The sequence below is a fragment of the Carassius auratus genome, chromosome 26, assembly GCF_003368295.1.
Source record: "Carassius auratus strain Wakin chromosome 26, ASM336829v1, whole genome shotgun sequence".
Lineage (NCBI taxonomy): Eukaryota > Metazoa > Chordata > Actinopteri > Cypriniformes > Cyprinidae > Carassius > Carassius auratus.
Window position 1 is genome coordinate 14838839 of NC_039268.1, and position 18263 is coordinate 14857101.

Here is an 18263-nt window from a genome sequence, read left to right on the forward strand (position 1 = left end):
GAAATCCCTCGCAGTCTGATATCAAAGCGCCCTCTGAGAAATAGGGGGAGCGTTCGTCGTGCTGTTTAACAGCATTCAGCGGTGAGTTTAACAACGCTCTACTGCAGGTAGAATAGCCTCCAGATGTGAGTTTAACCAAAACAACGATCAACTGCAGGTAAAACACTATTCAGCGGTGAGTTTAACAACGCTCTACTGCAGGTAGAACAGCATCCAGATGTGAGTTTAACCAAAACAACGATCAACTGCAGGTAAAACACTATTCAGCGGTGAGTTTAACAACGCTCTACTGCAGGTAGAACAGCATCCAGATGTGAGTTTAACCAAAACAACGATCAACTGCAGGTAAAACACTATTCAGAGATGAGTTTAACAACGCTCTACTGCAGGTAGAATAGCCTCCAGATGTGAGTTTAACCAAAACAACGCTCAACTGCAGGTAAAACACTATTCAGCGGTGAGTTTAACAACGCTCTGCGGTGCGTGCAGTAAGCAGTTTAAGCGTTTTCTGCCAGGTCACAGGGTAAGTGACTAATTATAGGTGATGCATGCTGGATAATGTTTATTTTTATTTTTATAGGAGTCTGGTATTGATAAATAAATGCACATATGCTTGTGTTCGATTAATCAATGTCTTGTTTATTTATTTATTTATTAAATATCCTCTAAATTAATAACTCTGACGTCATTGTATGGCGCGATCGTGATCCCGAGGTTCATTGCGTTTTTCCCTTTCCACTCGGTAAGTAGAAATTAATTAATAGAGATCGAGACTATTCTTAAATTTACACAATACAACTGTAGAATCAGGACAAGTTGTGTTTAGAACTTTAAGACGTGTAAGGCAGCAATTTATTAGGACGGTTAATGATAGAAAATTAAATATATATATATTTAAATTACTTGCTGCACCACATGTGCAGTAGGCTAGCAAAGTTAGCTAATTAAATTCAAAGTTAATTTTTTTTCGCATATAATCATGAAGGTGCAATCATGGGGAATACAAGATTTTCAGTACTGATGTGTTTCCAGTTACCTATTTTATATAGCTCAAACTATTAAGCCATTTTAGCTAACATTATAAATGGTCAGGCCAGTAATTGTTTAAAATCCACGGATAATTTGATAATAAATGCCTAAATATTATCTATAATAATCAGTAGAAACAAATTCATAACAACAACAGTTTTGTGTCTCAGCACAATTTCTCACTATAAAATAAATAATTTAAATGTTCGTTCAGAGGTTATATAGGAGGCTATGTTGAACATTGCAATTTTTCTATTTCTTTCTTTTGTATTAAAATTACAAAATTCCACCTTCCCAAGCTCATTTATTCACACATGGTGCAACCCAAAATCAACCAAATGGGTGGAAAAACTGTTAAATCTGGTAACATTAATGAAGAATACTGGTGTAAAGTGTAAGGCATAGGTGTCAAACTCAATTCCCGGAGGGTCGCAGCCCTGTAGAGTTTAGTTCCAACCCTAATTAAATGCACCTTACTCAGCTAATCGAGTCCTTAAGGTTTATTTGAAAGTTAAAGGTATGTTTCCTGGAGCAGGGCTGAGCCCCTTCAGGAACTGAGTTTGACACCTCTGGTGTAAGGTGTTAAATTATTAATATATTTTTTTTCTCTCTCATCAGGTCTTTCAAATTTGCCTGCTCTTTATTCCAAACCTCGACCACACATACAGACAAACACACTCACTCACTCACTCACTCACACACAATAAAGGCACTTTTAAGAGCCACGTCCGTCCTGTTTACCTGTCTGTGCTGTAGTTTACTTGTCACTCTCTTTTTAGCTCTCTCTATATATTTATCTCTATTTTCATCTTTATTTGTTTTATTTGACCATCCTTCCAGTTCTCTTAATAGTTCCTAAAAATCCTCTTTATCGTAACAGTTTGTCCATCTGTTGTTTGTTTTTGTGTATATTTCTTGTCTAGTCATGACAAGGCCCAAATTCAGGCCCTGCCCTTCTTGCCAGACTCCCAATCAGGCAAGCAGGAAAACTTGTCATGTCTGCTTTGGAAGCCTGTCCACCAAAAACAAAATAAAAGAAAAAGTGGCATCACTGGATAGCCAGTGGGGGAAATCTGTCCTTAAAAGCAGAAATGCTGGGCGTATAATTGATTCTGCCCGTATTGCAGTAAGTTAAAAAGTTCATATTTCATACATTATTGTGAAGTGAAACCGAAAGTCCATGTTTTTGACATACTAAATATCATACTAATATGATCTGGCCTTTACAAACATATTTACATACATCTTATTTCATACATGGAAGAATCCATCTTTACTTATACATTTTGTTAAAGAGTTACTAAATTGTATTCTGTGTCAAGTATTAAGTAAGTCATGATGGCAATGGCAGAAACTAGCAGTACCTCTGTCCTTACCTTATATTGATGATCGATTGTATACAGTTCAAGAGTAATGTGTCTTCTAAAATAATCTTAATGAAACGGGTTATGGCTTATTTTCTTGCATTGTTTTTCATTAAATGAAATTTATTTAACAGTACTGATGTTTCTAATACATCAGTGGGTGTACTGTAACTAATTAATGTGTGTAATAACTAATGAAGTTTAATAACTGCTTTTGTTCATTTCAGGTGCTGAAACTTGAGGCTGTCGGATACAAGCCAATTTTATTTATTGGGAAACAGGACAAAAGGGCTTCAAATAAGTGGGTGGCAGATATTATCACGCATCTGCACCCCACTCCTGTCACCAAAGTGTTTTTGGAGAAGATGCGGAGGGCTTATGAGTTTATCTTAACAAAAGGTAAGAGTAATGTTTTGTTTAGAATACATGTATATTTCTTTGTTACTATGTACATATTAAATTTGTATTTTAGCAACCTCCACAGCCCAGCAGCCGGAGAGCGTCCCCGCGGAGCGGCCGGAGAGCGTCCCCGCGGAGCGGCCGGAGAGCGTCCCCGCGGAGCGGCCGGAGAGCGTCCCCGCGGAGCGGCCGGAGAGCGTCCCCGCGGAGCGGCCGGAGAGCGTCGCCGCGGAGCGGCCGGAGAGCCTCACCAAGCAGCCTGAAACTGTATTTCTTCTCAATCTTGTTCCTGTGCCTTGCTCGCTCTCTCCAACCTCTCTCTGTCCTCCTTCCTCTGCTACTTCTACAACTGTTCTTCCCTCACTTTCTTCCCCTCTTCCACCTCCACTGCGGCAGAGGAAAAGAAGGTAAAACACTTTTACCGCGTCAAACTCTACCACCCCTGTCTCTCCTCCATATCCATCTGCCTCTTCCATTTCCAAGCCTTTGAGTCAGGAGGTGCCACTGGTAAAGAACAGAAGAAAAGGTAACTTTTTGCATGGTACAACTTACTCCACACTATTCATAAAATTGCTCCCAGTCAAAGCTGACTTCATCATTGATAGCCAGTTCACAGTATTTTGTTATTTACATATTTATTTAGCTCTGTGTTAGTGGCCAATGTCCAAGGGCGTTGGGAAACCAATCCTGTACATTTTGCTTGATTGACAAAAACAGGAACAAATTCACTTTGACACGAATGGAAAAGACTGCATATCTCCTCACATGTGAATTTATAAATATGGGCTTGTGTGATTCAGCTATAAAGCATGATGGCATTCGTGGCTTAAAAAACTTGTCTTTTCATTATTTCAGGTTGTCAAAAATGTAGGAGGCAGAAGGTTTTCCTTTTTGATAAAATAACTGGGGAACGAATAAATGAGGTAAAATGTCTTATTAGGCCATGTGCTGGCCTTTCAAAGGTAATATCCAGTGATTGCTTAAACAGTTAAAGTTAAATTATTACTTGTGTTTGTTTGTGTTTGTGTAGGGGAAAGCTGAATTGAAAGTTCACTGGTTGCCTTGCACTGTGTGGTAAGTCATGTTTTATTTCCTAGTTAATTCCATTTCAATGCAATGGATTAGTCCATTCCATGACCCAATACAATCAAACACACCTGAACAAGATCATCAAGGTCTGAAAGGTTGCTAGAAAGCTACAGGCAGGTGAGTTTTTATGAGGGTTGGAGCTAAACTCTGCAGGACTGAGAGCTACAACAACCATCATGTTAACACAGCACACACAACACCTCTTTAGCACTTTATTTCTCTCAACATTAGGACAGGAGAGCTGTCAGTCAATAAATGTGAAAAAGAAATTTTGATTTTTTTTGTTATAAGCTCCCAGATCTTGGCAGTAAATAATCCTCTGAGGTAGCCTGTAGAAAAACTGGTGTGAGGTCGATGGTCAGTACTCTGATTTAAATAGCGATGAGCTAGAGGCATTGGGAAGAGCTAGATCTGCAATCCTGAGGATCAGACAGAAAAAACAAATAAAGGGATTGGTGCGGGTGCCATTCACATAAAAAAAGAGTTATAGTATGTAAAGTGTGTTTGTGTGTGCGTTCTTGTATACATGGTTGTATACAAGGACACAAATGTGTGTAATGACATGGGTTGGAGGCAATGGCTGGAAGAAGCCAGCAGTCATGGCATCTCTATTGTGGAGGACATGTCTGGTGTGCATGCTGATGTCACATTCAGCACAGAAGAAGGGGTGTGGTCGACAGTCACTGCACCGGATAACTGCTGGACTGCTCCAACACTGCTGGCAGATGTGTGTTGCCACACTTTCTTTTGCTGCAGCCGTGTTTACCAGACGGGGTCTCTCTGCCCTCCACCTCTCTGAAAAGAGACTCTGACGAATGCCCCAGTTCGAAGATGCCAGAAGAGGATCTCTTGGGGTTCCAAGAGGTGATGCCTCATCACCTGAGGAATCCCTCAGTGAGTGCTGGAGATCTTGTAGAAAACACTCTGTTAAAATAGCAAATTCAAAAATGCAAACATTTATTAACATTCTAACCCACTGTCAGATATAAATGGAAACAATGAAAATGGTGTACAATGAAGTACACACCAACAGTCTCTGGAGCATAGGCCACCTCACAGTTAGTGTCAGGAGCATTGAAGGTAGGATCAGTGTTCTGAATGTGATCAGCTGTAGAGGATAAAAACAACACAAATCAACATTTACATATATTATTCAAATTTACAACTGAAATTACCAGACTTAAATGGCACAAGCTCACTGTTTAGTGGGATAGTTCACCCAAAATTTTTAATTCTGTCATCATTTACTCACCCTTAAAGAGTTCTAAACCTGTATTAATTTCTTTGGTCAGCTGAACAAAAAGGAAGCTATTTTGAAGATTGTATGTAACCAAACAGTTGGTGGACCCCACTGACTTCCATAGTATTTCTTTCTCCATACTAAGGAAGTCACCGGTGTCCCACAACTGTTTGGTTACCCATATTCATCAAAATATATTCCTTTGTGTTCAGCAGAACAAATAAATGAATTCAGGTTTGAAACAATTTGAGGGTGAATAAATTACGAAAAGACCAGTAATAACCAATAACCAAGACCAATAACTTGCAAGCGATTTATTATGATGGTAACCAGGCAGGCACATTTTACTGCATAACCATAATATTGACAAGATTTCCTAAAATGTCATAACAGACCAAAAATAAACATTTTTTTATGTGCTAATTTTGTAGTTCATACTGCTTTACAAAAATATTTAATATTAACATTAATGCCCCACTTTCACTTAATTTTTCACTTTCACTTAAGACTATTGACATCTTTAATAAATCTACTTTTTATGTCAGAAATCAAATCACTAGTTCTGGTTTGATTGTTTCCCTGAAATATCAAGCTAAACATGTATTCCTTCATTTTCTTAATTGCTTTATTACAAAATTAAGGTCCTAAACAATGTGATTTCTCAAAAAATCTTAAATGAAAAACAATACTGACCCTTTTTTGACTGATCCCTGCTTGATCTCGGCCTTGCATAGACAATATTTCCATGCACGTCTCTTTTTCTCCAGTGCACCTTTGGTTGCCTTGGCTCAGGTGTCTTTGATGGTGCTGCTGCCGCCTCCTCTTCTTGCAGCTCACCAAGAAAGTCATCAAGACTTTGGAGCTCATCCTTCAGTTCTTGATGATCAACCAAGTTATCCAAGACCATTAGATTTTCTTGGATTTCTGAATCACTCATGGACATAGTGATGGACAGAAAAACAAACAGACAGAAAGACTCACAACAAAGAGATGGACAAATAAATAAATATACAGGGAGGGGGGACAAAGAGAGACAAAGAGAGGAGAGGGGAGCGAGAAAGAGAGCTGAAGAGAGTACAGGTGATGGGTAAAGGTGAACAAGACGAACGTGACTCTTAAAAGTGCCTTTGTTATTTATTTGTGTGTGTGTGTGTGTGTGTGTATGTGGTGGAGTGTTAGAATAAAGATAATTTTTGCTGGCAAATTTGAGGGACCTAATGATAAAGAAAAAACATACAAACAGACAAACAAAACAAAAAAAACAGAATTTAACATTTTACACAAGTATTCTCTTCACCTGTGTTGTCAGATTGGGCTTGAATGTATGTAAAATTGATTTTATTAATTGTTAATTGATTGTGATTGTTAATAATGTAAGTTTTGCTCTATTTCGCCAACAAAAATAGTTCCAAACAAAACCACAGCAGAACTCACTGTAAAAAAGTACATGAATCAATCAGTAACTTATGACAACATCATTTATTATTACATTAATTATACACATGGTTTTATTCTATAGTGAGAAATTGTGCTGAGACACAAAACTGTTGTTGTTATGAATTTGTTTCTACTGATTATTATAGGTAATATTTAGGCATTTATTATCAAATTATCCGTGGATTTTAAACAATTACTGGCCTGACCATTTATAATGTTAGCTAAAATGGCTTAATAGTTTGAGCTATATAAAATAGGTAACTGGAAACACATCAGTACTGAAAATCTTGTATTCCCCATGATTGCACCTTCATGATTATATGCGGAAAAAAAATTAACTTTGAATTTAATTAGCTAACTTTGCTAGCCTACTGCACATGTGGTGCAGCAAGTAATTTAAATATATATATATATATTTAATTTTCTATCATTAACCGTCCTAATAAATTGCTGCCTTACACGTCTTAAAGTTCTAAACACAACTTGTCCTGATTCTACAGTTTTATTGTGTAAATTTAAGGATAGTCTCGATCTCTATTAATTAATTTCTACTTACCGAGTGGAAAGGGAAAAACGCAATGAACCTCGGGATCACGATCGCGCCATACAATGACGTCAGAGTTATTAATTTAGAGGATATTTAATAAATAAATAAATAAACAAGACATTGATTAATCGAACACAAGCATATGTGCATTTATTTATCAATACCAGACTCCTATAAAAATAAAAATAAACATTATCCAGCATGCATCACCTATAATTAGTCACTTACCCTGTGACCTGGCAGAAAACGCTTAAACTGCTTACTGCACGCACCGCAGAGCGTTGTTAAACTCACCGCTGAATAGTGTTTTACCTGCAGTTGAGCGTTGTTTTGGTTAAACTCACATCTGGATGCTGTTCTACCTGCAGTAGAGCGTTGTTAAACTCACCGCTGAATAGTGTTTTACCTGCAGTTGATCGTTGTTTTGGTTAAACTCACATCTGGATGCTGTTCTACCTGCAGTAGAGCGTTGTTAAACTCACCGCTGAATAGTGTTTTACCTGCAGTTGATCGTTGTTTTGGTTAAACTCACATCTGGATGCTGTTCTACCTGCAGTAGAGCGTTGTTAAACTCACCGCTGAATAGTGTTTTACCTGCAGTTGATCGTTGTTTTGGTTAAACTCACATCTGGAGGCTATTCTACCTGCAGTAGAGCGTTGTTAAACTCATCTCTGAATAGTGTTTTACCTGCAGTTGATCGTTGTTTTGGTTAAACTCACATCTGGATGCTGTTCTACCTGCAGTAGAGCGTTGTTAAACTCACCGCTGAATAGTGTTTTACCTGCAGTTGATCGTTGTTTTGGTTAAACTCACATCTGGATGCTGTTCTACCTGCAGTAGAGCGTTGTTAAACTCACCGCTGAATAGTGTTTTACCTGCAGTTGATCGTTGTTTTGGTTAAACTCACATCTGGAGGCTATTCTACCTGCAGTAGAGCGTTGTTAAACTCACTGCTGAATGCTGTTAAACAGCACAACGAACGCTCCCCCTATTTCTCAGAGGGCGCTTTGATATCAGACTGCGAGGGATTTCTTAACATTAAAACCTAGTTGTGTGGCCAGATAAAGATGATATGGGGGACACCATTTAACCAGCCTCAGCATAGATCATTTATTGTAGCCTATTCCTATCTGTTCGTATTTATTGTAGTCTAGATCCATCCACAGCGAACTTTTTTTTTTTTTTTTTCATCCACAGCAAACAAAGGGCTGCGCGTGCTTACCCAAAACGTCAAATTTCGGCGCCTCAGGCTCGGGTTCAGGGTTCCATAGAAGTCAATTGGACTGCCCTGCTCGTTGAAAAATAACGCCAAAGGGATACCCAGTGCGTTAAAATGTGACGCCAAGGGGTCCTGACCAAGCGTCCATATGTGACGAGTTGGGAGTGAGACCGTGTTGTCCAAGCATGTTAGTGTGGAAGGAAAAAATGCCCAACCAACCGAGAGAACCGCAGCCTTAAGAGGATTGTCAAGCAAAATCGATTCAAAAATTTGAGTGGACTTCACAAGGAATGGACTGAGGCTGGGGTCAAGGCATCAAGAGCCACCACACACAGATGTAACTACTGCAGAGGCGTCTTTCCTGGGCTAAAGAGAAAAAGAACTGGAGTGTTGCCCAGTTGTCCAAAGTCCTCTTTTCAGATGAGAGAAGTTTTGTATTTCAATTGAAAACCAAGGTCCTAGAATCTGGAGGAAGGGTTGAAAAGCTCATAGCCCAAGTTTCTTAAAGTCCAGTGTTAAGTTTCGACAGTCTGTGATGATTTGGGGTGGAATGTCATATGCTGGTGTCGGTCCATTGTATTTTTGAAAAACAAAGTCACTGCACCAGTTTACTTCATGCTTTCCTCTGCTGACCAGCCTTTTTTTAATATGCTGATTTCATTTTCCAGTAGAATTTGGCAAAAGTTGGTTAAATGACCATGGTATTGGTTTGCTTCACTGGCCAGCAAACTAACCAGACCTAAACCCCATAGAGAATTTATTGTCAAGAGGAAAATGACAAAAAAAAAAAAAAAAAAAGACCAAAAACTTGTGGATGATCTGAAGGCCACTGTAAAAGAAACCTGGGCATCCATACCACCTCAGCAGTGCCACAAACCGATCACCTCCATGCCACACTGAATTGAGGCAGTAAATAAAGCAAAAGGAGCTTCTACCAATTATTGAATGAGTAAATGTACAGTAAATGAACATACTTTCCAGAAGGCCAACAATTCACTAAATATATATTTTTTATTTTAATTTTTTTTGAGATTGGCTAAAATCATCACAATTAAAATAACCAAAGACTTAAACTATTACTGAAATAAATGAACTTTCCACAACATTCTAATTGATTGAGATGCACCTGTACATATGGCAGAAATGTATGGAAAATCTATTAAAGACAATCAAACAGACTATGGACACTATAAACAGCAATTATTCAAGGTGGTTTTTTTTCTGGTTAAACCACGATCAGATTTTTTCTAGAGCCTGGATTAAATGTATATTTTGACCTCATTATTTGGGGAACAGAGATTATAGCCTTTATAGATTTGACAGTGGAAGTACTTTAGCAATTAAGTGGGTAGAACAAAAGCCATCATAGCAGTTATTACTATTCATTTGGACAGAAGCGGACAGTAGTGAAGTATTTTTACTCTACATTTAAAAAGTATCTGTAGTTTATCAGAGTGTTTTTCTATTGACAACTTTATTTCACTACATTTCAAATAATAATGTCATACTTTTTACTGCACTTCATTTCATAAATAAAAGTTTTTGTTTGTTTTACATTTAATACTTAAGACCATGAATTAAGTAAAAATGTTGTACTTTCCTATACTGAAGTAAATCTTTGAATTACTTTTACTTAAGTAAATGTAAGAAAGTAATAGATTTTTAATGTAATTCAGTATTAAAGGGGTAGTTGATTATGACTTCACATTTTAATGTTAGTTAGTTTGTAATGTTGCAGTTTGGGCATAAACATCTGCAAATTTGCAGTGCTTAAAAGGTGAATGAAAATTATATGAAAAATAATGCGTTTAAAAAAACAAAACAAAGCATGAACACACATTAGACTGCACCTCATAAACACGACCAAGCCTAGAAAAAAAAAAAAAAACAGTGAACCACCCCTTTAAATTATACTTAACATGAAATGTAATTATCAATAAGTTTCGGGAGGAGCGCGTCAGATACTTAGCCTAATCAACACAGGTGGACCACAATCAAGTAATCAATCCCATAGTATAAATATCGCTGATTTACCTCTATCCATTGACTGTTTATCAGCATCCCTCCTCCACCCCATCTCCTCACTTCAAGTTCACTTTATAATATACGGGGAAGGGGGGGTACTCTAGGTTAGGGCCAATCCCGAGCTCGGAGCCCTTCCCCCGGACAGCACGCCAAATACGCATACCATACCTCAGCTAATTATATGTAAGCGTGAACTAGTGAAACGTAGTGCAGCAAAAAGTACAATATTATCCTTTGGAATGTTGTGTGGCAAAGTTTTTTTTTTTTTTTTTTTTTTTTAAAGAAAAACACTCTGATAAAGTACAGACACTTGAAAAAGTACTTTTAGAGCAGAGTTAAAATACTTCTCTGTCTCTACATTTGGAGTGTAGCATCCTGGAGATGTTGTCAGACAGGAGGCTTTTCCGTCATCAGCGCGAAAAAGCCTAGGTGGCTCAAAAGTTGTTAACAAAGAGCAGAGCTTGGTGTCGTTAACCCCCTTGTGAAGCACGACTGCTCCGATGCTCTCATCGCTCATTCAGGATCACGGATGTCTGCACAGAAACATTGAGAACACGAGCACCAGGGAAATAGTGAGTGTGAAATTTACCTTCAGCTGATATTGCACAGACGTGCCGGATGATGGAGTCTCTGATGATCACAGCGTCGTGTTCTGTCTCGCAGAGGGGAGCGAAGCATTCCGGGTTGAGATCTTGAAGACAGGAGTGGGAGAGGTTGTCACCCGGTGCCTGACTAGCATCTTCTGCTGTGGGTGCAACTAGGGTCTTTGGTGTCACAACGGCAGAGTGAAGGACATCTGGGAAGATCGTGTCCTGGGTAACCACATGGAGTAGAGATGGTGGGAGAGTTGTGGCATGCATGTATACTTACTGTATACTAAGCGTGGCTCTCCTCTCTCTCAGCTGGGCCTGCTTCTCCAGTTCACGGATTTGCTTCTCCATGCTTTGGGTGCAGGTGAGGACACATTCGAACTGCATTCGGTGAATATATATATATATATATATATATATATATATATATATATATATATATATATATATATATATATATATATATATATATATATATATATTTAATTCTCTTATGTTCATCAAGTCATCATTTATTTGACAAAATACAATAATAAAAAAAAGTTATATTGAGAAATGTTTTACAATTTAAAACTGATTTGTATTTTAATATATTGTAAAATACTATTTATTTCCATCAAAGCTGAATTTTCAACAACCATAACTTCACTCTCCAGTGTCACATTATCCTCAAGAAATCATTCTAATATGCTGATTTGCTGATTAAGAAATATTTCTTATTACTATCAATGTTGAAACAGCTGTGCTGCTTCATATATTTAATGAAAAGAAACTGCAAAAGAACAGCATTTATTTGAAATCAAAATCTTTTGTAACATCATGAATCACTTTATCAGTTTAATGTGTTTTTCCTGAATAAAAGTATTTATTTAAAAAAGAAAAATAATATCTTACTGATCCCAAACTTTTGAAAAGTCACCTATTCGTCAAAACATTAGAAATGTCATAATAACAAAATCAAATTATTTGCACATGCTTATTTGAAAATTAATAACATACTATATCAATATTGATATTTGCTGAGAAAAGCCCACAAAAGAAAGAAAATTTAAGACATTTTTGTCATTTGAGTAAATGGATAGATATTATTACAAACAGCACCGGATAGATATTGCAAACAGTAGCTGTAATCTGGTATGTACTGCGTTTTCATTCTTCATGGTTTGATGTGTACTGCTTTCACAAATGTAGAAAATAGTCTTTATAAGCTTTCCATTGAAAAACAGCGATCTGTCGTCAATGCTCGAGGCTTAGATCTTTATAATGATATATAGTTTGTCAAGATTACATTTGTCCCGTTTCAATCTATTCGTAAATATTGACATGTGCGAACACGGGGAGTTGAGGACGCCCGCGTCTGGGTGCAGGTAAACAGGTTAAGTAGTCAATATATTGTTTTATTGGCCTTTAAGTCTCAGCAAACTGCGTTACAATGAAGTATGCCTTTCTGTCTGAGATAAACTTAAAATCCAGTCAAAAGGCACACTATATGTTTTGTAGAAATAAAGCAAAAAGGAAGGATAAGGGTGTACAGTAGAGACAGAGAAGGACGTGTATTTGTGATAATTTGTAATGACAGAAAGGTTGCCTATGTGCATATAGCTTTTCTCTCTAGAGTGCCACACTGATCCTGTTAACGCTGTTACAATCTGTAAGTCTGTCCTCTTGGGAATAACCTAAGACTTTATGTTAGTATTTTTATTTTATGTGTTCATAACAATTTGCTGCCTTGGAATTATAAGGTTCTATCTGCATGCTGAGCAGTTCTGAGATACTGAGCATCAACATTTTTGCTTCCCATAGACTTTGTGTTTTCTAAAAAAGGCCCCAAATGTACACTGATTGCAAAATAAACATCACATAATGTAAATAATATGTGAATAACTACATTTTGACAAAAATGTCAGATAGAACCTTATAATTCCACAGTGAAGGCCAAAGAATTCTTGCAGGTGATTTGGTTTTAAATTGCCATTCATCCAACAGAGTTAAATGTGTTTAACAGATTTTAAAGCATTCATTTTAACTTAATTAATAGAGAGCATTACAAAACATAAATACTTAACCTCTGTGAGCAAAATATGAATTCTGTCGAGTCTAATAGTCTTCATCCTTTTAAAAAAAATAGAACAACTTGATGTTTTCCCACGACTACATGCTTGAACTTCACCAAATTGCTTTGGCTGAAAATACCACAGCATTTGGCTGCTAATGTAGTTTTATCAGGCCTCTGTCAGTGGAGAGGACAAGCAGAACCAAAGAGCTGGTCTGCTCATTCATCTAAATAAATCCAAACAGTCCTAAACTAAACAGCATCTCTCAGCAGAGCCACATAAAGTACTGGAGCCAAGAGAGTCGGTTGCAAGACACCATTACCTGCCCTTGGAACTCCACTGGCTTCAGTCCAGCATAGAGAGACATGAAGCAGCTGGCCAAGAGCACCTTTAAAAACAATACAGTCTTAATACATCAGGAGAATGGACAGACAGAGGACTAGTAGGTTATAAGGGTACATGATTTATAAGAGTGTCTGCGATAAAGGAGGAAAAATAAAGTGGGATCTTTGCTTTAAAAATGAACATATTTTTCTTACACCTATTCTCTGTACACAAGTGTGTTTACTGCCAAAAAGGTTTTTATATAACACACTGTCCAAAAACATGAAGTTGGAAAGTTTTTTTTTTCTTTCCTTCTTCTTATGCTGACTGATTTTAAAATAAAGTATATATATATATATATATATATATATATATATATATATATATATATATATATATATATATATATATATATATATATAACAACTGTAAAAAAATACACTGTGTGTTCAGCAGCTCAGATGTTGGGAGTAAATGATGACTGCTATGTTCATTATTATATCCAACAACAGAACACCTCAATCACTTGGACGTCATTATTGTCTACATCTGGAACAATGGTGGACTGATGACAGCTCATTCAGGGCAGGTCAAAGGTAAGACACCAGTCCCGTCTGTGCTGAAACGCTACTGTCAATCAAACTGTGTGACGTCACACAGACAGGCATCTGAGATCGGCTCATTTTGAGAAAGAGGAAAACATTTAACGAGATAAAAGAACAAAACAATACAAGATTGATTTTAATCATTATAGGATGGTTGTGTACACACATTGCCAACACACATTTCAGTTCATACTACTTTTTAAAAGTGCATGTAGCATCCTATGACCCCTTTAAACATTTTTCAAAATGGATGCAAATAAAGGGTCAAAGTATCTAATATTTAAAATTGTCTTGACCTGACATTATTCAATTTTATAGATCCCCGCCATTTATTTTTTATTTTTTCAACATGATCATCACACAAGACACTTGGAGCACATAATTTTGATTTGACAAACAAAAGCTTTTTCAAATATGAATTAGCAGTAAAACTGTTTTGTTTATTTATTTTTCTCTAATAGATAATAATAGCAATAAAAGGCTATGCTTTAATAGATCACCCAGACATAAAAAAAATAAAATTGTTTGAATAAAAATATAATTTACACACAAACAAGAAAAAGAAGGCCAAAAATACATCATTATGGTAAATGGACTACTGAAGCGCCAGTGAAATTTGTTCTTTATTTCAGATGGGAATTAATTAATTAACTCTGCAGCAATTTTCCACAGCAATAACTCGGTCCAGTGAAGATACTTATGATGTGTCTAATTGAATAGGCAAGTTCCCTTTGGGTTGTGGGCATTACTCTGCTAGTTGAGAGATAAATCATTGTCCATTGACCTCAGGCTTGAATACCTTAATGAGATCTTCCCTTGAGGTGAAGCTGGACACCATGCTGTTCTTGTGCGTCTTTGAGTGTGTTATTGAAACATGGAGGCGTTCATTGGCTAACCAGTGGGCATTGGGCGGGAGAATCTCTTCCCTTGAGGAAAACCAAAGGACAGATGCTCATTTGTTGTGTTTGCATAATTAACAACCTCAGTGAAAGCCATTTTTCCCTCAACATCATACCGTAATTACACAATCTGTTGGCCGAACCACTGAGGTAAAGCAGGAAAAATAAGAAAAAGGAAAATCCACTCAACGTTCAATTCCAAGGATATTTCATCAAAATGGATGAAGTCTGATATCCGCTCCAAGCGGTGTGTCAAGATTATCAGAAGCCCTCAGAGGTTTGTGCACATCATGGAAATAATTTCCTTCAACAGAAAGAGAGAGAGAGAGAGAAAAAAAGTCTACCGTTTCATATCATGCTGCGGTTTCACAAGTAGCACTGAGGAGGTGACACATTATAGCATCAGACTGGCACTATCTTCAGACCATTCAAACCACACTCTGCTGGTGCCAGTTCTTTCCTGTAGATCTCCACAGCTGAATATAAAAAAGGAAATCGGTTTCATGTACGTGTGAAACGAATGAGTTTTGGAGAGCATGCATGAAGTTAATTCATGGTCAAGGTGTTTCTTCAGCACTGTCGGTATCTCACATCAATTTACATCTTCATACACATGTTTTACTCTTAGCACTGGAAAGAGTGCTTAATACTCACAGAGGCCAATTAAACAAGAATGCAACATTAACTAATCAACTCTCTTACATAAAATGACTGCAATACAAAAGGAAATTATCAGTGGAGTTTGTGCTTCACTGCACTGATTTGTTATAAAGAGATTTTGTTCCCTCTTTGGACCTGAAATATATACACGTTTACATAACATTTTTACATTTATGCATTCGGCAGACGCTTTTATACAAAGCGACTTAAATATTGTTAACTTTTAAAGAATATCTCTTTGGATTTGAGTTTTTAATCTTTGCAACTTTACAGATCTTCTTTATGCACTAAGAGCTTGTAACACTCCAAAGAAAAGGGAAACATTTTAATCGCATCATATGATGACCCCCCCCCCCAAAAAAAAAATTCTTTGTGTTTAAAAAAAAAATAAAAAATGCAAGCCAGGAGGTGTGTTAAAAGTGGTGAGAGAAATGTACCCACCTGCCATAGTGCATTAACTCAGTATTGCAATATGCTTGACTACAACTCAGTGAACTTATGTTGAGGCTTCAAGGTTTATATTTAATTATGTAATTATTCACAAATGTGGTTTGTGAACTGTTTATAGGTATTAAGTGAATTACATACACAGTTCTTTTTAAATGTTACATTTATTTCCATATTAAATATTGCAGCACATATTTATCATTCAGATAAGCGCTTCAAATTTGACCCAATGAATTTATAATTCACATATATTTTATAAATAAATATGTATTACATAATAAATTAAAGTAAGATAATTTATATTTATTCATATAAGTATTACATTATCATTTCTCTTCTAATATGCACAACTCCAGTGGTGTCTACTCTGTTTTTCTGATGACAATGAAGGTTACTCTATATGAACACATTTTATCAAGTGCATTTTAAGCATTGTGTAATCCCTAACTGTGTTCAGGGAGTAGGAAGCAGTGAACACTGTGTAAGAACCATAATGGAAGCAAAGCTTGGGGGGCTTTCAAGCTTCAAAAGGATATATATATATATATATATATATATATATATATATATATATATATATATATATATATATACACACACACACACACACACACACACATATATATAATGAAATATATAAATTATCATGAAATTCTATCCTAAAATGACTTCAGGTCTGTAAAAGTCTTTGACAGGTTTATGCTAGGAACAGACCAATATTATTATTTAGTTCAGTAAACAATTCATTCAGTGATTCAATTAGATGACATTTAAGAACCACATCAGTATGATTGTATGAGTATGATTTGTGAATGAATCATTTAGGCCAAATGAATAGATTGACTGAAAGGGACAGACTCAAGCAAACTATTTGTTAATGATTGGGATTTTGCTACAGCGAGTGTATTTTGTGCTAAATAGAGCTTAATGTAAAAATTATATTATACCTTCTGATACTATATGGTGCATGTCCTACTTATTGAATCTCTGGTCCCCATTAATCGTAACTGATGAATATAAGTGACCAATACATTATTTTAAAATTCTTCTTTGATGTTCTACAGAATAAATGGAATAAAAAGTTTTACAATGTTAATTCAATATATATATATATATATATAACTGTCTTTTTTTATTTTCTGCCTTCATTTTATGTTTTGTTTGTATGATAAATGTGAGATTAAATACATTTCTAAAAAAATAACAGGACAGAAAAAACACCCACTCTCTACAGCAATAAAGACTTTAATGTGATCTGCTTCCACTGTAAAAACAATGTCTTACTTAAGACTGATTTTCCATGGCAACTAAAGAGCCTTCATGATGTCAATCTGAAGAAACTGGACACCCACAAAGATCTTTAATTATTTTACAAATGCATTTTATTTAAAATTGCACTGGTAAAAGGGAAACAAATATGATAGAATGAAAACCGCAGCAAAAAAAAAAAAAAAAAAAAAAAAGTGTGTGATAAGGAGTTACAGTGCAGGATCATTTTGATCCAGCCTCTGTGCTATCTGTTGCAATATTCTAACACCATTTTGAAATTTAATTTGATTTGAAATGAGGTGAATATAAGTTACGTGAAAGAAACAGCTGAGTAGGATATCTTATCGAGACAGCTGCTGATTTAAATTATGCATGGCAGAAAAGAAGAAGAAATAAATTTAAAAAAAGGTTTCAAAAAGCCCCTTCTGGGGTTAATTTCAACAACCTGCTGAATCGTTTTTCGTTCGATCAAAAATGATGTCAGAGAGCTGTGTTTACCTCAGTTCAAGCATGAAGTCATATCCTGGCATCACAGCTCCAAACCTCTGACTCCTTACATTACTGGAAAAGCTGTAGCTGAATTCCTTACAAAGCTGTGTGAAAACACAAATCCAGAACATACAGGTAAAGAGCTCAGTCAGTTTATGTGCATGAGCCATGGAGATGCGACTGTGAAAAATCGGTATTTTCTATAGATCTGTTGGCTTGTCGCATCAATCTGTTTCAAGTCTAAAGAGGTCAGTCTCTTTCTAAAGCACTATGAGGGGTCATGCTGTCATGCAGTAAATGTTAAGCTTTAAAATGTAGTTTTATATATATAACTTTGTGCACTTATAAAATAGAGATAACAAACCTGACTGAAAGGCTCATTATGCAGCTCTTTATGCGGGTCTTTGTCTTCTCAGGTGTAAATCACAATGATATTCATGATAGTTGATGCCTACTCGCATATGACTTTTACCAACAAAGAGTGTCTTAGAAAATTTAAATCAATATATAGTTTTCTGTGAGTGAGTAAACAATGATGATTTTCACATAATTTAGAAAGAAAAATTCTAGGCTAAA

General features: G+C 36.3%; 2 protein-coding genes across 3 annotated transcripts; one reads left to right on the plus strand and one right to left on the minus strand.

Annotated features, from left to right (window-relative positions):
* The first annotated feature begins 1314 nt into the window (after positions 1 to 1314).
* Positions 1315 to 4436, plus strand: LOC113044421 (SH3 and multiple ankyrin repeat domains protein 3-like). Of its 2 annotated transcripts, XR_003275877.1 has the most exons (5): positions 1315 to 2155; positions 2621 to 2792; positions 2866 to 3318; positions 3648 to 3715; positions 3823 to 4436. XR_003275877.1 is itself a non-coding variant. In XM_026204402.1 (3 exons), the coding sequence occupies exons 1-3, from the start codon at positions 1955 to 1957 to the stop codon at positions 3201 to 3203; spliced, it is 711 nt and encodes a 236-aa protein (XP_026060187.1). In that variant the 5' UTR covers positions 1315 to 1954; the 3' UTR covers positions 3204 to 3629. The 2 variants fall into 2 exon arrangements, 1 of the variants encoding a protein (XP_026060187.1); XM_026204402.1 differs by lacking the exons at positions 3648 to 3715; positions 3823 to 4436 and having other exon boundaries at positions 2866 to 3629.
* LOC113043969 (uncharacterized) lies at positions 4268 to 8045 on the minus strand. Its single transcript, XM_026203518.1, has 5 exons — positions 7115 to 8045; positions 5815 to 6335; positions 4909 to 4989; positions 4408 to 4805; positions 4268 to 4300 (listed from the first exon to the last, which is right to left on the minus strand). The coding sequence occupies exons 2-5, from the start codon at positions 6062 to 6064 to the stop codon at positions 4268 to 4270; spliced, it is 762 nt and encodes a 253-aa protein (XP_026059303.1). The 5' UTR covers positions 6065 to 6335; positions 7115 to 8045.
* Between the last annotated feature and the right edge of the window lie 10218 nt (positions 8046 to 18263).

Coding starts and splice junctions, on each gene's coding strand:
- LOC113044421 (XM_026204402.1), top strand. CDS start 1,955: ATGACAAGGCCCAAATTCAGGCCCTGCCCTTCTTGCCAGACTCCCAAT. Junction 2,156..2,620: donor TTGATTCTGCCCGTATTGCA/GTAAGTTAAAAA, acceptor TGTTCATTTCAG/GTGCTGAAACTTGAGGCTGT. Junction 2,793..2,865: donor TGAGTTTATCTTAACAAAAG/GTAAGAGTAATG, acceptor TTTGTATTTTAG/CAACCTCCACAGCCCAGCAG.
- LOC113043969 (XM_026203518.1), bottom strand. CDS start 6,064: ATGTCCATGAGTGATTCAGAAATCCAAGAAAATCTAATGGTCTTGGAT. Junction 4,990..5,814: donor CAGGGATCAGTCAAAAAAGG/GTCAGTATTGTT, acceptor TATCCTCTACAG/CTGATCACATTCAGAACACT. Junction 4,806..4,908: donor CTATGCTCCAGAGACTGTTG/GTGTGTACTTCA, acceptor CTATTTTAACAG/AGTGTTTTCTACAAGATCTC.